This window comes from Nothoprocta perdicaria, unplaced genomic scaffold (genome assembly GCF_003342845.1).
Source record: "Nothoprocta perdicaria isolate Ctin4 unplaced genomic scaffold, notPer1 scaffold_200, whole genome shotgun sequence".
Lineage (NCBI taxonomy): Eukaryota > Metazoa > Chordata > Aves > Tinamiformes > Tinamidae > Nothoprocta > Nothoprocta perdicaria.
The window spans coordinates 20,098-40,116 of record NW_020455206.1 but is presented as its reverse complement, the minus strand read 5'-3'; the positions used below and the strand labels follow the sequence as shown (position 1 = coordinate 40,116).

The following is a 20,019-nucleotide window of genomic DNA, read 5'->3' as shown; positions in this document are numbered from 1 at the left end:
AAAAAAAAAAAGCACATTCCTACCTGCAGACTCTCTATCTTTGTAGTGTTATAAGCCATAACAGAAAATATTAGTATTTTTTTCCCAAGATACTTGTATGCTGTTCTTTTTGCTGCATTAATAAAAAACTCTATAACTGTAATTCATTGTTGAATTCATTCAAAACAACAATTCATAAAATAAGATTTTGCTTGAAGGTTGAAGGAAATATCCTTAGACCAATCTGTGCTTCCGTTTTCCTTGAAAGAGCACTGCATTTACCTGCATTTAGTGAAACTAGGTAAGAAAGGGCAGTGAAGAAATTATTTACCAACATTCCTTCCTTCACTAGGAGTCCTGAAATACTGACAGGCAGGAAATCTCACCTCTTAATCCGCATTACCGCCCCCCACTGCCTCCATGCAAAATCATCATATGATAACACAATATGAAYATATGATATGATATATGATATGTACATTGGTTAATAGGCACTATAATACTTTCACATTTTTTCAAAAATTTCAGGAATTATTCCTTCCTGTGACCGAGATAATCTTACTTTCTAGACAGAGAAGCAAGGCGGAACAGGCAGAGGAGCATCCCAGGCAAATGAGGACCCTGAAACATGGTCTGCAGAGGCAAGATTCCCTTCAATTTCTCACTAACAGAATGCCCACAGAATAACGCAGGTTGGAAGGGGCCCCAGAAGGTCCCTTTAGAAACTGTATTTGTCTTCACAGAACATAGAGATCTAAAATGTCAGAGCAAGCCTTCACTGCACTACGGTCACAGGCCAACAACGGCAATCCTAAAATATTTCCCATTGATATTTCATGAAAATGGGCTGTCAGACTGTCAGAGAAGTGTCAGTGGCTGCACATGTTTAATGGCTGCACATGTTTCATACGGAGTCAGCAACGTGCACCACGCAGTACTCATTTCTCTCGGTCATGAGGTCAGGTTTATCCCCCCAAACGCTGCAGCTGAACTGCTATCTGCTCAGTGTTCTGAGGCAGTCCTCTCAAGAGCTCATGGATGGTATCAAGGGCTCCTCTGTCACTTGCTTATCAGAGACGCTCGCACCTAATAGCTGCTGTTCTTTAGCAAAATTATTCCATACTATGAAGAGAAAACTGCCTAACATGGACAGTTATTTGATATTTTTTCTCCATTTGCCGAAATACAGTAGGACAGAAATTTTATACACAAAATACTGTCAAACAGGAAAAATCAGACTCATCTGCCTTAAGCTTAATGGCAACGTAAGAGCTCGCGGTACCTAACAACAGGAGTGAAGTGATTTATGTTATTATTCAGAAGAAACCTAGCAAACCTAGCAAACAAATGCTGCTTTCTAACAGCAGAACTAAATGATGTTTAGGAGGCCACAAACCTTCTAGAGAATCCATATGCCTCTATCTTTGTTAATCTGTACCAGATCAGAGTCAGGAAAATGATCAGCTACAGTATTCTCTGGAAAAAAAATTCCTTCCTCTGCTCAGACACGAGGTGCAAAATTCCTCCCCTCTGGTTGAATAACAGAATGATCACTGTGACACTGTAACTATGCTCTCAAACAGGTCACCTAACATGTCTCAACGTCAGATTAAACAAATTCCGCCTCATGCAATACTCCACCAAATCTATGTTCTCAAAAATTATTCAGGCAGAAACAATGTATTCACAGAAAAGTGAACAATAGGAATAGGAATTCCCTTCCTGGTGCTCCCCATTTCCAAATATAAAGTACCTCTATACCTCTGTGCTGCCAGAAACCGTCCCAGGTAACTGTTGCTATTTCCATTAAAATTACAAATTCCCAGCCTAGATAAAACAGCTAGCCAATGCTACCCTTGGGTTATATGTATACATACAAGTTGCAGATTCTCTCCTGTTAAAACACTTCAATTTTTTCTACTTCTCTGCGAAATAAGCCTTCATTCAAAAAGCTTTGAAAACCTCATGCTCATTAATTCTAATATAACATACCTGTTATAAAGTCTAAACTCAATTTTACAGTCCCATTATAGAAGACTATTTCTACTTTTCCCAGAGATCCCAGACACTTAACTTCTCAGTTATGCTTTCTTAGCAATGTTAAGAAGTCCTCCAATTATTCAAGCAGAGATCAGGCAACCTGTTAATTTTTGCCACTGCAACAAATTGTTTTGATTAAACATGGGATCCCGAGCCCAAGAATTTCCTGTTCATGATACAGAGGGTAAAGGAGGAACTTGCTGAGAATGTCACACTTTCCTCATGCTCCCATATGTCAGTCACAGTCTCACAAAGCCTRGGCTAGCCAGCCTGGCTAGCCTATTCACCAAGGTGCCAATCTTACAGGTGCCGTGGATCATGAGCATGCCTTTCCACGTGACAAACACAGTGCCTCCCCGTGCACTGGGACTTGCAAGTGCTCCAAACCAGGTACACTTGTATCACGGCTCTTCTCAGAAAACCTTTCACCTGTTACACAGTGCATTAGTCTCAGCCAAATGTTTGTCTACCTTAGTCCAAGGCCACGGTCAGCACTGGAGGTCCTAGCTTGAGGCCTGACTGAAGTGCCTTTCCCACATTTAGGGTTAAGCGCACTTCCCAAGGCAGACAGCTAAACCTGTTCCTCTGGCTTCTGAACTGACTGTCGGCCTTCACAGAATCATGGAATGGTTGAGGTTGGAAGGGACCTCTGGAGATCATCTAGTCCAACCACTCTGCACAAGCAGGGACACCTAAAACTTGTCGCACTGGATGACATGGAGGTGGAGATCCACCTTTGTCATGATCCACATTTGTCACATGCCCACTACTTCATTTGCAGGAAGAAAGAGCAAACAATGGATCACTGAATCTCCAAGTCTCCTCATGGATGATGTTGTTCCTTAGAGACCCTTCATCATGACTGGCAAGCACAGGACAAGAGAAAAGCAGTTGCCATTGACCATCTACCAGTGCACCACTCCTACATGTTTCAACTATTTAGGCTACAAAACTCTTCCATGTTTGTCCCAGATGTGATTAGGGGAGTGGCAACATCCTGAGGTATGGTAGCTCTCATCTAGAAAAGGTATTCACACACAGGGACACACCTGAAAGCAGGGTAGAGTTAACTTGCCTCTTTCTTTAGCTGGATCCAGCCACCTTTCATGGGGGTCCCTGCTGTGACAAGGAGTTATATTCATGTCTCAAAATTGCTGCATTTACCAGAGGCTTCTATTAAAGACTTATGGCTTATCTCTTAAGAAAGGACTGCTGAAGTGGACTGTGCAATCCTGCAATGCAGATTGTTGATTCCTGTCCTTTAAAATCATGCTGTGGCACCAGAGCAGGTAAATAATCTGCTCCATGCATCCACTCCATGCTCCCTTTGATATAACAGACCACAGGACAAGGCATTTAACTGAGCATTGAACACTGCTTAAGACAGGTTCTTAAAAATCCTTTAAGTATCAAGCCTGAGATCTCAGCTTTAAAGCCTAGAACAAAGGAAAAAGAAAGCTGAAAGGTGACAGCTCATACTCCCTGCAACATTTTTGCAGCTGACATGCAAAACAACAAGGCATCTTTGCATAAAATGTGAATAACATACCAGTTCCTACCTGCCTGTGTGGCTGCTCCGTCCTTCCAAGAACTTTGTTTGAGCCAGGTGATAAAAGCTGCATACGCAGTGTAACTCTACGTGCTTAAGAGGCATTACAAGCTCTTAATCTCAGGAATACTTGTAAAATGGTGTAGCTTTTAGGAGATCATAAACACCACTAGCTGTTTTGGCAGCAAACGTGAGGCAGACTTAGGCTGTCACTTGGCTGTATGAAACAAGAGTCTTGCCTGCAAGTCTTGCAAGGCTATCAGTTCTACCACAGTCTCTGCAGCAGCCCTGAAGCAGCACCAAGTACTATCAGTTAAGAYAGCAGCTATCCATTGAAGAGCAAACCATACAGTATCTCTTAAAAAAACACCCACTTTGAATACACATGGAGAACTGCCAAAAAACAGTAGGCCAAGCCAAAAGCTACCAAGCAAGTTTATGGACTACAGAGACTGGAATTTATTCCCTGTTCCATGCCAGAAGGGTTTCCATTTTCTCAGCAGAGATGCTGCTGCACTCCAGACTAGCAAACCCGGCTCCGTCAATAATACCACCTTCGCCCACCCCGTTTTGTACAAGGCTTTCCTTTAAAAACACATCAGCCCTGGTACTCACTTAGCAGTGAGCTAACATTGCTAACATAATTTGATAATATGAGCAATGTTGTCATGCTGCAGAGCTATACCCCACCTGTGATTGTTGTGAGATGGCTTATAAAAAACTTATAAAAAACTGTAAAACTATCATGTTTTACTTACAAAACTTACAAAAAAATGCAATGTTATCATATTTTGCAGATGCAGAGAAAATCCCCAAAAATAAGTAGAGAAGTTTCTAATATATCCAAAGATCCTGATACTGTGACCACATTCCTTTGGCAGCCTAGAAAGCATCTACTTTGCCCTCTACAAAATAATTTCCAGTTTCAAGCAAAATATTTTTATAATAGCTTTCTTTTTACACATTTTAAAGTCAAAGTCAAGTACTGTTTAAAAGTTCACTAGGATAAATACAAAACAGAAAAATTTATACCATCAAATTTGTACTCTAGTCCCTCATATTTCACATAAATCACTCAAATTTGAATTTACAGAGCTCTGCTCCACGGCAGAGTTGCTCTTCCAGTATGCAGATGAGTAAAGCAGATTTGCAACAATTCAGGAAATTACATGTTACAGAAGTTGCACATTGTTCTGTGGTGAAGCCATGAACATTTTGATGGTTCAAACAAAGACAAGCAGTCAACAATCAGGAAAAATAAGTAGAAGCCAAAAGCTCTTCATGTTGTGACTAGCAGTCCACTGCCCTCAAGTCTTGCCATCACAGCACATCCTAGCATCATGCAATAAGAGGCAGACACTGCACCTGCCAGCCTGCCAACATTCAGCCACGATCAGCAAAAAAACTCAAATCTGCAGTTCTTACAGTTTGTGTTACCTGCCTCGTTTTGCCGGAAAACTAGATGAAGTAAGCTTAAAGTGAACCACACTCTGCTGAGAATAGAAAGCTGCCTATGTTGCTGTCAAACTTCCAGCTTTCCCCAAAATACATGAAATGTCCAATCCTATGAACTTTCAAAACCCTGTCACCAGTATATGCCTGCACAGTGTGCAAAAAGCAAAAAAACAAGTAACCCCTCTACCCCAGACACAAAACAGACCTTTAATTGGTTTTCAATACTGTATAGGTGCTGAATGGTATCAATCAATCAGAACCTTGGTTTGGGGTTATATTGATGTTGTTCTTGCTATTCTTGCTGTTTTTTTTTTCCTTAACAAAATCAGTACAAAATGTGAATTTAGAAACCGCTTTCTGAAGGGCTCAGTAGCATTACCATGCATGCTACATCCTGTATTTAAATCAGGCCAGCATAAAAATGAAGATTAATAGATCTTTTTTTGACCACACACCCCACAGTCACTACAGTCTACGTATTTGTTCAATGCAGTCGAGCTACCACTCCACTTACAAGTCAATTTTTTTCTGTAAAAAAAAAAAAAAAAAAAAGAGAAAAAAAGGAAAAAAGAAAAATCACTATGAGCCTTAATCTGTCCACTTCATTTTGCAGAACAGCTAAGGGCATTTATGTCTCATGTCAGCGAGAGATCTAAGTTAACTTCACAGATACTCACCTGTCTCCCTCTCCTTGCAGATTTTCTTGAAACAGTAAATATTGTGTTAAACAGAGCCGTATTACCTCTGTGCTTAGGAAAGTCTAACCAAGATCTCCTAAGCTCTAAGAAGCTGCCTCTGTAAATTCTGACAGTCTGAGGACACAGAAGCAGTTCCTTACACCAGGAGGCAGATTCTACTCTCATCTTCAATTACTAAATACTGGGCAGATTAGAATTGTATTATATGATTCACTCTGCTAGTGGCCTGTGCCAAGAACAGGTATTTGCTTTCAATCGTTAAAGCAGTGTAAACTATTTTCCACCTAAATACTCTTGCTGTGTAATCCACCTACCTGCATTTATCCAGCTCCAGCTCTCCTTTTAACAACAACAAATTGATCTTAGCTTGTGAGAATTTGCATATAGGGAAAGCAATTCAGGATATAATCTTTAAAGACTCAATACCCAGGCCTTAAACAACTAACATCTTGGAAAATAATCTTAAGTATTCATATATTATGTTCATATGTATATATATAGGCATAAAACAACTTGAAAACCTGTTCACAAATTCCAAAACAGAAATGGGGGTGAAAACAAATAAAAAAACCAATACTATTCTCTATCATGTAGCTCAAGTGAGAGAAATACTGAGACATAACACAAGGTGCATTAACCTAAAATATGTGAAACTTATATTTGAGCTTTCTAGATCAAGCAGATCAACCCTCCTTGATTCACAGAAAAGTCTCAGGAGTTCCCATGCAGGTAGTCTGTTAAACGCAAAAGAAAATCAACTTGTCTCAATTAACATTGTTAACTGTCAATTTCAAAAATTAATATTGCTGTTTGTAAGACAAATGCCAAGAAGCCAGGTGACAAATACAAAACTAAAAATAACAACAATAATACGCTATCAGATATAAGCTTCACAGTGAGTCTGCTTTGCTCCTCTCCTGTTTTAACTATGATGAAAGCTTCTTGGTTGAAGTATATTCTTTACTCCTTTGCATTCCTCAAAAATATCACTTAAGACCTACCTGCCTTACTATATTGAAGTCCAAAGCAGTGCTTGCACATGCAAAAGCGTGGTTTCTACATGCATCCTGGGCAAGAAAATAAATAGATCTAAATCTATTTAGATCTAAATCTATATGCAAGGATGGAGAAATTACTGAGTGAGCTTACTAAACTAAAACAAACAGGTCATTTGGGACTATCCTTAGCAAGAAACAGAACAGTATCCTTCAGACAGCAACTTCAGGGCAGAAAAATCTGTTTGCTGACTGGTTTAGTGGATAGGCAGACTAGTTATATTCTACTTATTTACATTCTTAATTATTTATATTACTTACGTGGAGAATATAAAAGTAGTTATGATAAAAAYACTAAGGAAAAATCAAAAGATATCTTCTACTTGATAAAGCTTTGAAAGACTATTTACTATCATCTAGGTGGATTATATACTCACCCCTCTTCAGTTTTTGTGAATCACAGTTTTTACTTTATTCATTGATATCACAAGAACATATAACTACCAGCAGAGATACAAGAAAGGTCCTCATGAAATGAAGAGATCTATAGACTTTGAAAGTGGGTTCAAGGAGGCAATTTCCTTTAAGAAGAGCCTTTTCATGTCATATTCAGGGGATACATATCAGAAAGGCTTCTTACAACGAGTCGGAGTCTATGCTGTATACAGAAGGATCACAAATTCTGGTCTAGACTTGTTTTCCAAACAAATAAAAACGTGTGCTTACTGCACTGGATGCAAGCCCAGACAATTCTTCCCACTGAGCCTCAGTACTGCTTTAAAATAAATAAATAAAGTCACAGACTTGGAAAAACTGAAGATACAGTGACATATCCAGGAGAATGTGGATCATGGTCCYCTTAATCTTTACCACCAGTATCCATCATTGGCCGTTTCGTCAGTCTGGTCTCATGCCACTCATGGCGATATTGATATAGCCTGGCCCATCAATAATCACAAGAGGCAATCACAGCAGCACAAGGCAGCAAAGCAGACAGCAGTCAAGCCATGCCCTCTGCCACAGGGCAGTGCTGAACTAGAACGTCTGGGAATCAGGCATCACATCCAATGGCTGTTAGACAAGGATATACATGGGTGTTTGGGGACAGACTCTCCTCCGTATCCATGTTTGTCAGCTGGGAGCAAACGAGCTTGTGAAAACCTAGCAAAGACTTCTTTGCTGATCTAAGCAATGGCAAACCGGCCAATACAAGAACAGGAGGGTGCAAACCAATTATACAATGTTTATTAATCAACCTGATAGTTAAAGATAAATATACAGACTCATGTTTTCCTTTCCACATTTCCAAACTCATTATATCAGGCTCAAAGCCATTTACTTGCATATGCAAGCATATATATTTACTTGCATATACTATAAAGCATATACTTACATATTGCTACACGAGTTACTGCATCTACTTTTCCTTTAAAAAGTCCTTTAAACAACTGCTCAGCTTTATTTTTTCTACAGAATAGTCTATCTCCATGTATGTTTTACACTGCAACTGCCCTAATGCTAATGGAGTTTGCTTGCCTAACAGCAGGGTGTGTAAATAACTGCAAGGCAGAACCTGTCCCTTACCTGGGCAGGTTTGGAGGGGAAGCTGCAGAGAAAGGCAAGATCTGTGCTGCCACATAACAAGAAGCAAGCTGGGTTTACGGGGCCCAAATCTAGGAGCAGACAGAGAAGAGCTTTACACAATTCCATGTCTAATGCTTCACGATTTCAGCATGAAAACTTAACTATCGTATCTGCAGCAGACCCCTGCCAGAAAGCTCGGGGGGGACTCTGAGGTAAGTACAGCCCTGTCCTGCCTTCCTTGTCCTGCCACCCACATTTAGTCCTGCCTTCCTGTATCACTCCCATTCACTGACCCAACAACTCATGCCCAAGTGTAAACACACACTTGACCTGAACAAAACCCTGCTCAAGGCTCCTTGCATTTTCAAGAGAAAAATCTCAAGCTAACTTCAAATCCAGTTACTGTAAATATATTCCTCAAAAGATGCTAAGGAGGCTCCATCTTGACAGAGCTATACCTTAGCCCCTAAATTACAATCCTTACAGAAATACACCAGATTAACATAATAAAAACCTTTTGACAATGCCCAGGCTCCATTACGGGTTTTAAACTTCAGASTCACAGAAAGACTCAGGTCAGATGGGACCTCTGAAGAAAATTAAACCCCTTCCTCCTCAAAGCAGGGCTAATGTTGAGGCAAGATCAGGTTTTTCAGCTCTACACGGACAGGAATTTCACAACTTTCCCCAGCAGTATGCATATATATTATACATACACACACATCCACAAGCCCACATCCATGCCTAGTTTATCTRGATTTCAAAACAAGTCATTTCAGCATATGTAACAAGAAATACTACATTTGAGGGAAAATTCACATAAATGAAAAAGATGCATGTAGCTGATACAATACAGCAACAGTTTGAGATYAGAGGGAAGATGAGTACATCGGGGAATGTAATTAAGTATGCATTTAGATTACATTCACAGATACTTCAGYTCCAGTAAAGACAGAATACTGTCTTTACAGTGCAATACTGATTGACTGCTCTGCACATTTCTTTCATTCCCAGACCTACAATTAGCTCAATATTTTAGGAAAAAAATAAATCTTCCATGGGTGCATTCATCATACATTTTTTAATTCGTATTTAAAAGCTGGAASCCATAAAATGAGCCAATACACCACATCCTTTTTTTTTGCATTTTGACTCTYTTCTCCTATTTTCGTTTGCTACCTACGCACATTCCATTAGTAAAWTTAAGTAGGTATCATTACTTTGTTTCTTATTATACAGAGGCTACTTTTAACCTCTTGCAGATTGTGCTATTGCCTTTTGAGATTACATAGTACATCTTATTGTCTCCTCCATTTATTRATTTTATCAGTCAGCAGACTTCAATTAGAATTCCTGGCTCAACATAAAAGCACAATGATGAAAGAACACATATCCATAGGGACATATCTCATTACTGTTATTATTATTATTCATTCTTCTAATGCTTTTGGTCAGGTAACTCCTGGTTGCAAGTTGAGATTTAACAGGGAATGCCTCAGGGTCCCCATGTCTGACATGGAAACCTACACACACTGGGAAAAGGTAAATTGTGTCTACAGTACCTAGGATTCACTCCTGTTCCCATGCAGCTGTCAGCCACTGGAACCAGACCAAAAGCATCGCTATGGGATCACCAAAGACACAGTACAGTAACAGACTTCTCCGCTCTCTTTCCTAGCGGGATTTTTGGAGCATAAATTCTGATGGCAATCAACAGACACAAAGATAAAATGGTGGATTTACACAGAGGAACAGTTTGAGGCAATATCATTGTGAAATACACACAACAAGGCCAACATTCCAGAGCTAGGACATAGWTGATCACCACAGGCAGTGGCAGACTTTAAATCCCCAGCCCCACCTAACTTCACTAAGAGAGGGCCGCAACGTGCAGAGCAGCTAGAGCCACACGGCTCCTGCCTCTTCATTAAAGCGCTCAGGAAGGAGAAGGAAGACTCCTCCATCTGCTTAGAGAAGCGCAGGTCCTAGAGGGTCATACTCAGTTTTCKGCTGTTCTGGACAGGGCTATGCACACAGTCAGCAACATCTGAAATCAGAGTGTTTCAGTCTTATCCCCAGCTGCCGTGACAAACAGCCTCTGTCCCTCTCTTGCTTCCCTGTAGCAAGAGCAGCAGGTAACTCAGAGGATGCTCTACSAAAGTGGCAACAGCCCTGGAGAAGTGTCTTCAGTCACAGCAGAGCCACTCTCTGCGCTGCCATGATGCTGGTGATGCGACACCATGGCTGGAAGAGCAGTTAAGCAACCTGGATATGTCAAAAAAGTCCCAGTCTGCAAGAGCAACACTGGCTTCTCTAGGTGACAGAGCAAGCAAGCACAGCTCCATACAGAAYTGTCCCCAAAACACAACTCCAGTGCTGAACTCCACACTCCGTAGTTGAGCAGCTTGTTTCTCTTCACTGATGAGGGTTAACAGACTTGCATTATCCTAGGTGAAAAGTCTCAACCAAACTTCCCAGCTGATACTCAGTATCTCCTTCACTCTGGTGCTTTACTCGTGTCTGTTGCAAGGAGCAGACAAGCATCAGAGACCAGCTCCGTGTTCTCCAGCTGAATACGGACTGYCACAGTGAACCACGGCCCCTACACCAAAACTCAGGACTCAGACACGAATTCCCTCTGAACTGGATTTCTCCTCCCTGCACTCTGTACTTCTGTGCCTCTTGCAACCATGCTAGAACAAGTTCAGTGTCACAGAGCAKCAAACACCCACCACCAGGGATACGGTGGCAGCAAGACCAACACCGCAGCATCCACGTCTCCCTCATGCTTCTTCTCATCCTTGAGTGCCAGTTGGGAATCTGTCAGCAACAGATACACAATCCAGTGCATGATGAACCAGGATGATCCAATTATGACGATCATCCATTCACCTTCAAACGGACACAGAATCATAATGATCTATGGGCCAAACCAACCCCTCCACCTTAGCTACTGATTTGCARAGGGGTGCTGTGCAGACTGTGAGGAGCTTTTTGGAGGGTTCCTCACCCGACTTTATGGTGGGTGAGAAAAACGGAAAAGGCTTCTCTGTAGCATGGGGGACACCTGCTCCTTCCTGAGTCATAAATGCAATAAGCAATTTTGGTAGCTTGCAGCCTTCCTACCATAACCTTAGACTATTCGGSCGTGGAGGACATCTGCGGGGTTGTAGCCTTTGGTCTTTATCCATCTTTGGGTCATTTGTTCAATTCTTCACATAGAAAAATTGCTACCAGTATTTAGAGAATCATGCAATTCATGCTGTTAATCACTACTGCAGCTCGGGAATTTTTCACTGCTTTTACCAGAGACTGATGGCTGTCAAGTGCCGCAAAGTTTCTCAAATGAATTATATGTTTTAAGATGTCTGTGGAGGGACGTGATGCCTTAAGATTTCCAAGGCAGAGATCTGCAGGAGACCATGCAAAGCACTGTGCCCAACCTGCTTATTTCTGCAGTGTGGACTTCCGAGGGGTTGGGAGAGGAGACAGGAGCACTGCACACTGGGGATGGAATAAGAAAGCTTGAGGTAATGCCCCTGAAATCTGGAACACTGGTAAGTTATGAGGTAGCCACTGCAAGATGAACCTCAACAGACTAATGCTTTTTACTTGATTACCAAGATCTCCTTCCCATTTCATGCCAAGCAAGTATTAATTCCTTTTTACACTCACAACAAGCAGAATCACACAGAAGACAAGAAAAAATTTGTTTGCTGGAACCATACGGGTTAGAACTGGAGATGGAGATTATATCCAAGAAAGYAGAGATGCCTTTAAAGAAAGAAACCAGCATAAAACTTCACTTGAAAGGAATCCATTTGATGTAARGACATCTATAACATGAGCTTCCTGCAACTTTCAGGCTGCAATCTATCATTCTTTATATGATATAGATCTTGTATGGACACAGAAACCACCTGCAGAACATGCAGCATGGGCATGGTTATGGGCAGTGTTGGTGTAAACTCAGAGCACGCTTCTGTCTCATTGACYCCCCAATGTGGACCTAATCACTATTATGATACCACTTTGAAGACTAAGACTATATATATATATTTTTTTTTGGGGGGGGGGGTCCAGTTAAAAATAAATATATTTTACATAAATATCTATATATAAATATACCTCAACTGCTATCACAATGTAAATATCTCAGTGGCTGGCATCAATCCCACAAATGAAGCCTCTGAAATGCTTTTCACATCTATGAGATTAGAACCACTGGAAATTCAGTTATCTCAGGATTTTTGCAGAATCACACAAGGAAAATCAAAGTATGGGGGGAAAAAAAAAAAAAAAGAAGACAGAGTCAATGGATAAGACGAACGGAAAGAGATAATAGAAAATAAAAGAGATTTAAGAGCTGCAAATACGTTACGGCTTGGCATCAACATATGGAACTCAGCTATAGATAAAAAAGCATTTTTTTCATCTACAGTAATCAGAACACAGCTATTTTTAAAGAGTCAAAAATTAACAGGCAATTCACTTCAAAATGACCTCCACCCATCCAATGGAAAACAGCCCGATTCTTTGCTGGCCACTGCAGCCACATGTAGTTTTATCAGGTTTTCAGCTAGAATTGAATTAAAACAGGAGGTTAAGAAGACCCTGGAAGCAAAGGCTGAACTTCTGCTGCCCATTATAGTCATTGCCAAATTTGTTTTGAAAGCTATATTTCAAAAGTTGATTTTGAGGAGACGAGGGTTTGAGTATTAAGAAAAAAACTACTGTTCCAAAAGACAATCTAGGGGCCATAAAGGAAAAAAAAAAAAAAAAAAAAAAAGGTCCATAAAAGATAACAAAACATATCTGCAAAGCCCTGTCATACAGGAACGGTACCTGAGTCAAGAAAAAGGGACAAAATGAATAAAAGGCTGTCTGCCATTAGAGAGGAAGCCTAGATATTAAGACTAGCAAACAGCAGGCAGTTTTGGGAAAAATAATATGATCTTGCCTCTTCTAAGTTTTTGCACAGAACTTTCAAACTCAAACCTAACACTATATATCTCAAACTCTTAGTCCAAATGCAAAATAAACAAACGAAAAACCAAAAAACAAGACCACAACACTCTGTAGGCTCTGACGGGCGCAGAAGCTGAGCACGGACAGCTCAGGAACCTGTACCCCCAGCAGCAGCATGAAACTGTTAGGTTTAGGAAGAGGGCCCTGCACAGAAACTTGCTGGTCTCACACGCTGGCCTGAGGAGTAAGAGAGCACAGAAGTGCAAGGCAAGCAGTGGTGTAAGCACACAGCCTGATTTTTGGACCAAGGGACCATATCATTAAGAGGCAAAGGGCTGGAAGGAAGAACGGGGACAAAGGTCCACCATTCCACACAGTTCCACAAAGGGCATCTGTCCTGCAGTACAAGCCTTTCTCAGGACTTCCTGAATAAAGTGGTGTGCTACATCCACAGATACAGCCTCCCAAAAAATAACTGAAGAAGCAGATCTTGAGCTCAGATGGGCAAAGTCATTCTTTTTACATATTCAGTGAGTGAGGTACTTTGTTTCAGAGTTTTGCATATGTTTTCTCCAAATGGGTATGTTAAATAGCCTCTGCTGGAAGATCATTCATTCCACCTAAAAGTGTCCAGCYGCCTGGGACACCTGCCTCCTTGCACACAGCCTTTCTCTGGTTCTCCCTGGTGCTGAGATGATGCAGAGTTGTGCGACTGACTCCTCCACTGCAGAAGTCAGGTGGATTGCAATTCAGCAGCCCATCACTTCAAGCTCTACAGCAAGCCTTCACAGGCCAGGGYGACTACTGAATATCTTCCCATTTTCAAGATTGTGGTAATCTCTTCATACGAGGCTGAAATGTGTGGAATAAGGTATTTCTAGTTGTTGTTTTTWCACATAGCACCATGAACTACAAGAGAAAAATAGTTTGCTGCCTTGGGCTCCTGCCCAGGCCAGTCTTGCAGGTTCACAAGGTCAACAGCCACCTGCAACTTGTTCYCCAGCTCTTTTGCTCACAAGCCAGAGCCCTGTGGCAAAGAAAATGACAAGCAAGATTGTCCCAGTGGAGCTTGATGTAAAAAGCAGCAGCCTGACCCTCTGTTGTAAAGGATTAAACCTGGGTCTGAGACACTGGGCTTTGCTGGTAGGTCTGAGATCTTTAACGCAGTGTGTTTGCATCTAGAAGACTCCACACTGCTCTTTTTTTTTTTTTTTCTCTCCTTTCAGTGCATCCTGAAACACCACCTACAATATTGTTTTAATTACAGTCAGTCTCACTAGCATGACCAAATGCAGTTTAGTCCTTCCATATACAAAAATGAGGAAAAAAAAMCTGAAATGTTTTAACCATATGCAGATACCATCATTGTTCCATGAAACATAAGCACAACTTTCTAAGACCTGAATATCTCAAGTAACAGTTCCACAGTCTAGTTCAATGCAAGAAAGGTACTTTCTGCACACAGAATACAGGCATACACTTTTGAGGGAAATGGCTGGAGCCTGTGTGTTTGGCGAGCAGCAAGATCCAACAAAGCTGGATTTACTTCTGAGGTGCTGTTCATTCCTGCACAGGTGCAAGACTCACCTGCAGCCCTTGTCTTCTGATCTCTGGAAGCCAGCAACCGTGTTGCCTTGAACATGCCACAGAAACACAGGATGGCTGAGGTTGGAAGGGACCTCTAGAGATCACTAGTCCAATCTTCCTGCTCCAGTGGGAACACCCAGAGCACGGGGCACAGGGCGGCATCCAGGTGGGGTTTGAAGCCCTCCAGAGAAGGAGACTCCACAGCCTCCCTGGGCAGCCTGTGCCAGGGCTCTGTCACCCTCACAGGAAAGAAGTTCCTCCTCACATGGAGATGGAGCTGCCTGGGTTTCAATCGGCACCCACTACCCCTTGTCCTGTCACTGACAAGAGTTTGGCCCCATCCTCACTACATTCTCCCCTCAGATATTTCTACATATCGATGASATCTCCTCTCAGTCTTTCCTTCTCTGCACCAAACAGGCCCAGGTAACTTAGTCCTTCCTCATAAGATTCCAGTTCCTTAATCATCCTTGTCACTCTACATGGACCCTTTGTAGGAGTTCCACATCCCTCTTACACAGGGAAGGCCAGAACTGCACACAAAACTATGTAATACACAATTTCCCAGCTTTTCAGCTGCTACCACACATTTATGCACTTTCCCATTGCATCAGCTCTGCTCGTACRCAGATAAGCATTAGATACAGATTCTCTGGTGGAAACGGATCTTATAACTTGCAATATTTGCTGCATTAAATATCCAGAATTGATGCAGTTCTTTTTCTGCTGCACAGAGCTGAAGTACAATGCTGCTCATTATAAAACAATGAACTTTAAAGAAAAGAATGCTACAATTCCAGTTCTTTAATCCTAAGTAGTTGTTGCAAGGGCATACAGCAGTTACTGTCTACCAGGTTCCTCAGCCCCAAAGCCAGGCTTTTAAATTCTGAAAACTGTAACTGGCAAGACAAACACAAAGTGTGCTTTTACACAGGATAGCCTTCCCCTCAAGCATTGCTACTTTCTTGGATTTATAGAGGCAGAAATGGGGAAGTTCACAGAAGCGGCTTCAGCATATTCTATTAATGGTGTGGTTTCCAGCTTAACATTGGCTAAAGGGACAGAAACACTTGTTAAGTTTCCCACTTGTTGCTGAACAAACACACCAGCTGTGAGCATGTCATTCAAGCTCACCTGTCTGCCACAGGAAAGCTGGACAGTTACCCCCTCCCAGGCCAAAACTACAGCAGAACCCACTTCTAGTCTTCTTAAAGTATGTCTTAAGGACATACTGTGCAATAAGTCTGACTTTACATCCAGGAGAAACTGAGCCAAATTCTAAGCCAGCCTATCAGTCACCTCCATTTCAGTCCACTTGCTGAGAAGTATCATCCTTGGAGCCTCCAAACCCGCCTGATTAGAGTACCTAAACAAAAGCAAACAGACAGATCCACTGATGCAAAYGCAGAGACGTTTGGCAATGGGAGCTGCTCCGCGGGACTTTGTTCCAAATGTTGGCCACCTCAACTGTTCCAGATTCAGGCCTGGCTGCCACCTGGGGTTTGTCCGATTCAGCTGTAGTTATTCTTAACTTCACACTTCAAAAATTCCTGAATATCAGATACCTTATCCCTCTAGAGTTAATTTTGCAAACTGTGTCTGTAATCTCACCAAATACACTTAAGTACATAACCAATACTTTCTGTAGCAGCAAGTTCCCTGACATTTTTTCTTCTTTGCTCCCTTAATCAGCTATTCTGTGGATTTTTTTCCCCTTGACTGCTTTAAACTAATTAGTGTCTAGTTATTTGCACTTCCCTATTTATCTTTTGTTTATAATTGCAGGACAGCAGTCTCCCTGAATCTCTTTCCTTGTACAGTATCTCTTAAAAGTTTAATTGAAGAGACTTTCCCAGCGAAGCAGACAGACAGACACAAAACTACCCATCTGGTTTGATGGAAAGCATGCTTCTCAGTTTTGCATAAAGGAAGAACAGTGTTCCATCCTCTTATATTAAAAAAAAAAAAAAAAAAGAAAGCACCCCACACACAGAGGTCCTAGAATACACAGATGCATTGATTGAACATTTCTGGATCTTTAAACACTATTGTCTCCCTATGCTGACAGACAAATAGGGCAAACAGATTTTCTTTCACTCCTGATGTACAGAGCCTGAATTATGCTATTTACAGATTTTTTTCTCAAAGATTATTTTAAATATAATTTTTAATCAATTTTTCTGACTTCGTCTTCTGTCTTCCTCTCCCACTAAGTGGTCAAATTTTGAAGAAAAATTTTCTCTATGTGCTATCACTGTTGCACATCACATTGTCCTACCTTATGCTTCTGGATAGTGGGAAAAAAAAAAATCTAATTTCTACCACTGGGAGGAAATAAACAGCACAGAAAGAAATATGTATATAGCCACATATGAAAGCAAGGAAAATACCATTGTATCATTTGAATCTTTAAGCAAAACACCTATGAAGAGACATATGGTTTATCAATTAGCTATGAAAAAGTTGAGGAAAGTCATTTAATGGCTACCTTTACAGGTGCATGACTGATTTTATTTCTCAGACACTTTAAGATTTCCTTCCTGCCACATGTATTTTCTTRGAATTTGGAGGAATTAACCTGTTCTAACAGGCTACAGGCTACTCATTCCAAACAAGTTTCAGTATCTACAAAACGGTCTTAGAGCCGCACACAGACTTACAGCCACAGAAATAGAAGATGAACTGGTTAATTATGGCACAGGCTTTGTACCAGAGCACTTGACAACAAATGTGGCTTCTATTTCAAAAATTGCTTCAGTGAGATCTAAAACTGAAAGATGATTTAAAAAGGAAAACATCATGCCCCTCTCAAAAAAAAAAAAACCCCAAAAGCAAGCAAACAAACAAAAAAATCCAAACCCCCAAAACAGTAATTGGACTTGAAAGTTCCTGCCCCAGTCAGCTGTTTTCCTTAAAGGATGAAGGCAGAGCACTTCCTTAAAGGGGGATACACAGTCTCCACACTGACAACTGACAGAGGCCTATAACACATACTGAGACTGTAGCTGTGACCGTTCACTTCTCTGCAAGCTTTTCCCAGAGAGGGATGATACACAAAATGACTGACAATAAGAAATAAATAACCGGAGTTTCAATCTTGTTTCATTATCATCATCATGACAAGATGATTTATTTACATTTGCATCTGGACAGGATATGATTTATCAGATTGCCATGGAAATGTATCACCATATGCCTAAATACGCACATACACGTAACCTAAACTGATAAGATCCAGCAAATACTGAGAATTCCTGTGATGTGACTATCACACTTGCAAGTTGCACAGGCCAGCTTGCGTAATTGGAGAAATGTTAATTTCCAAGAAAACAAAACAAACTGAATTACACTCACAGGGATGACGGCGGAGGGAGAAAGATGCTGTGCTCATAAAATAAGCAAGGCTACATCCCTCAGCTGTAACCTGCATTTCCTGAGCATGCTGCTTTCCAGTACTGTGTGTGTGGATTTCATGGATCAGCACTGGGAGAGGAGGGCATTAGAAGCTGGACTATGGATCTTGCCTCGGGAGGTGTCAAGGGGAAAGGCTCTCGGGCACAGCGAGCACTGCCCTGCACTGCTGGGAAGCAGAATTTCCAACAGCACTAGTGAGTGTGTCACAAGTTGTCACCTTGCAAAACGGGCAGTCTGCCACTGTCTTGACAAACTCTCCTGTAAGTTTATCAATTYGCTACGGACATAAGAAGCCTCACCGAGAAGCAGTTATCACCCAAACTGTAAGTGCCCTCACTTGATTGGGCCTCTAAGGTCTATAACAAGCAGCATAATATTCAGATTTGCAGATTATTAACATGCAGAGAAAGCCTTTCCAAATGCTCTTACAGTTCTTATTGAGGGATCTCCATGGCAGACTTTTMCCTGATCTTGAGATCTGACCACGCAGAGTATCTCCTGCATGTGCAGAACAAGAACAGAGCAAGTATAGAGCACATCCTGTGCAGACAGCTGCCAAGTAGCTGGTGGGTGACTGTGGGGTAGAGGGAGAGGGGGAAACAACGCAAAACCAAAACAGAAAGGAAACCGAAACAATGGAAACACTCCTGCAAAAGAACAAGCTTAAACAACTGAAGGGTCAGGTAGCCCTTGCATTCCCCTTCTCTGGCTCAGCTCTCAAACTGGATGAGGATCAAATTGCAGGAACATGTCAGATGCTCTGTATTCATTCATAACAGAGTAACCCCATGAAATGGGGAGCAATAGGCAACACGACCCCACAGGTTTTCAGCACTCCTGAGTCTGGTAAGCCAGGAAGTGCCATCAATGAGGAGGCCAAACTTGCAGGTGACCCCATACACATACACAAGGGCCTCTCCAATCCCAGCAGTTCACGGAAGAGTTGATCTCCCCTCAGATTCATTTCTCAGCACTCCACTGCCCACTCCTAACATATCGTTTTCTTCTTCTTCACTAAGAAAAATATCACTTCTTTTACCGTGGCCACCCTATTCACACCACAGCCTTCGCTGTGGGGTTGAGGCCAGAGCTTTTTCCCAAGGACATGAGCCTCCTCAAGGCCTCCCAGGCTCCACACGCAGACGCCAAAGGCTGAGGCCCTGGTTAGCACAGGCGGAGGTGTGCACACGTACAGGCGGAGGTGTGCACACGTACAGGCGGAGGTGTGCACACGTACAGGCGGAGGTGTGCACACGCACACCCCGTGCTGCGGGGCACGGCTACCTCTGCCCACACCAGGTATCCGTCCAGGACGGCGGCACGCGGCTCTCCTTTCCCAGAGCCCTCACTGCACCCTGGGCATTCACCCATCCGACACGCAGAACAAGGGTTTCCAGCACAGCACCTCAACCCCTCTTCCACCCGTGGAGACCCCAGCAAACCCGGCCCGCGAGGCAGGTCCCCATGCACAGAGAGGTGCCACGCACGCCACAGCCCGCACGCACCCTGCCGACCCACGGGCTGCGGCGCGAGCGGGACCCTGGCGCGCGGGCGCCGCGTGGCGAGGCCCCGTCCCGTCCCGCACCCACCTTCTCCTTCTTGGCGGAGGGGACGAGCTGCTCGCCGCCCTGGCCGTGCTGCTGGCCGGCGCCCTGGGCCGCGCCGCCGCCGCTCTCCACCTTGACGAGCCGGTGCTTGCGGGAGAGGCCGCCCGCGTCGTGCGCGGCCGCGCGGCGCTCGCTGTGGCTGC

At 42.5% G+C, this 20,019-nt stretch overlaps 1 protein-coding gene across 1 annotated transcript in view; it reads right to left on the bottom strand.

The window, feature by feature from the left end:
* The window catches only part of SHB (SH2 domain containing adaptor protein B), a 64,280-nt gene that overhangs the window by 39,508 nt on the left and 4,753 nt on the right, over positions 1–20,019 (bottom strand). Inside the window, exon 2 of the mRNA XM_026038094.1 lies at positions 19,859–20,015. Coding sequence (XP_025893879.1) covers positions 19,859–20,015 — 157 coding nt within the window. The remainder of the gene's footprint in view (positions 1–19,858; positions 20,016–20,019) is intronic.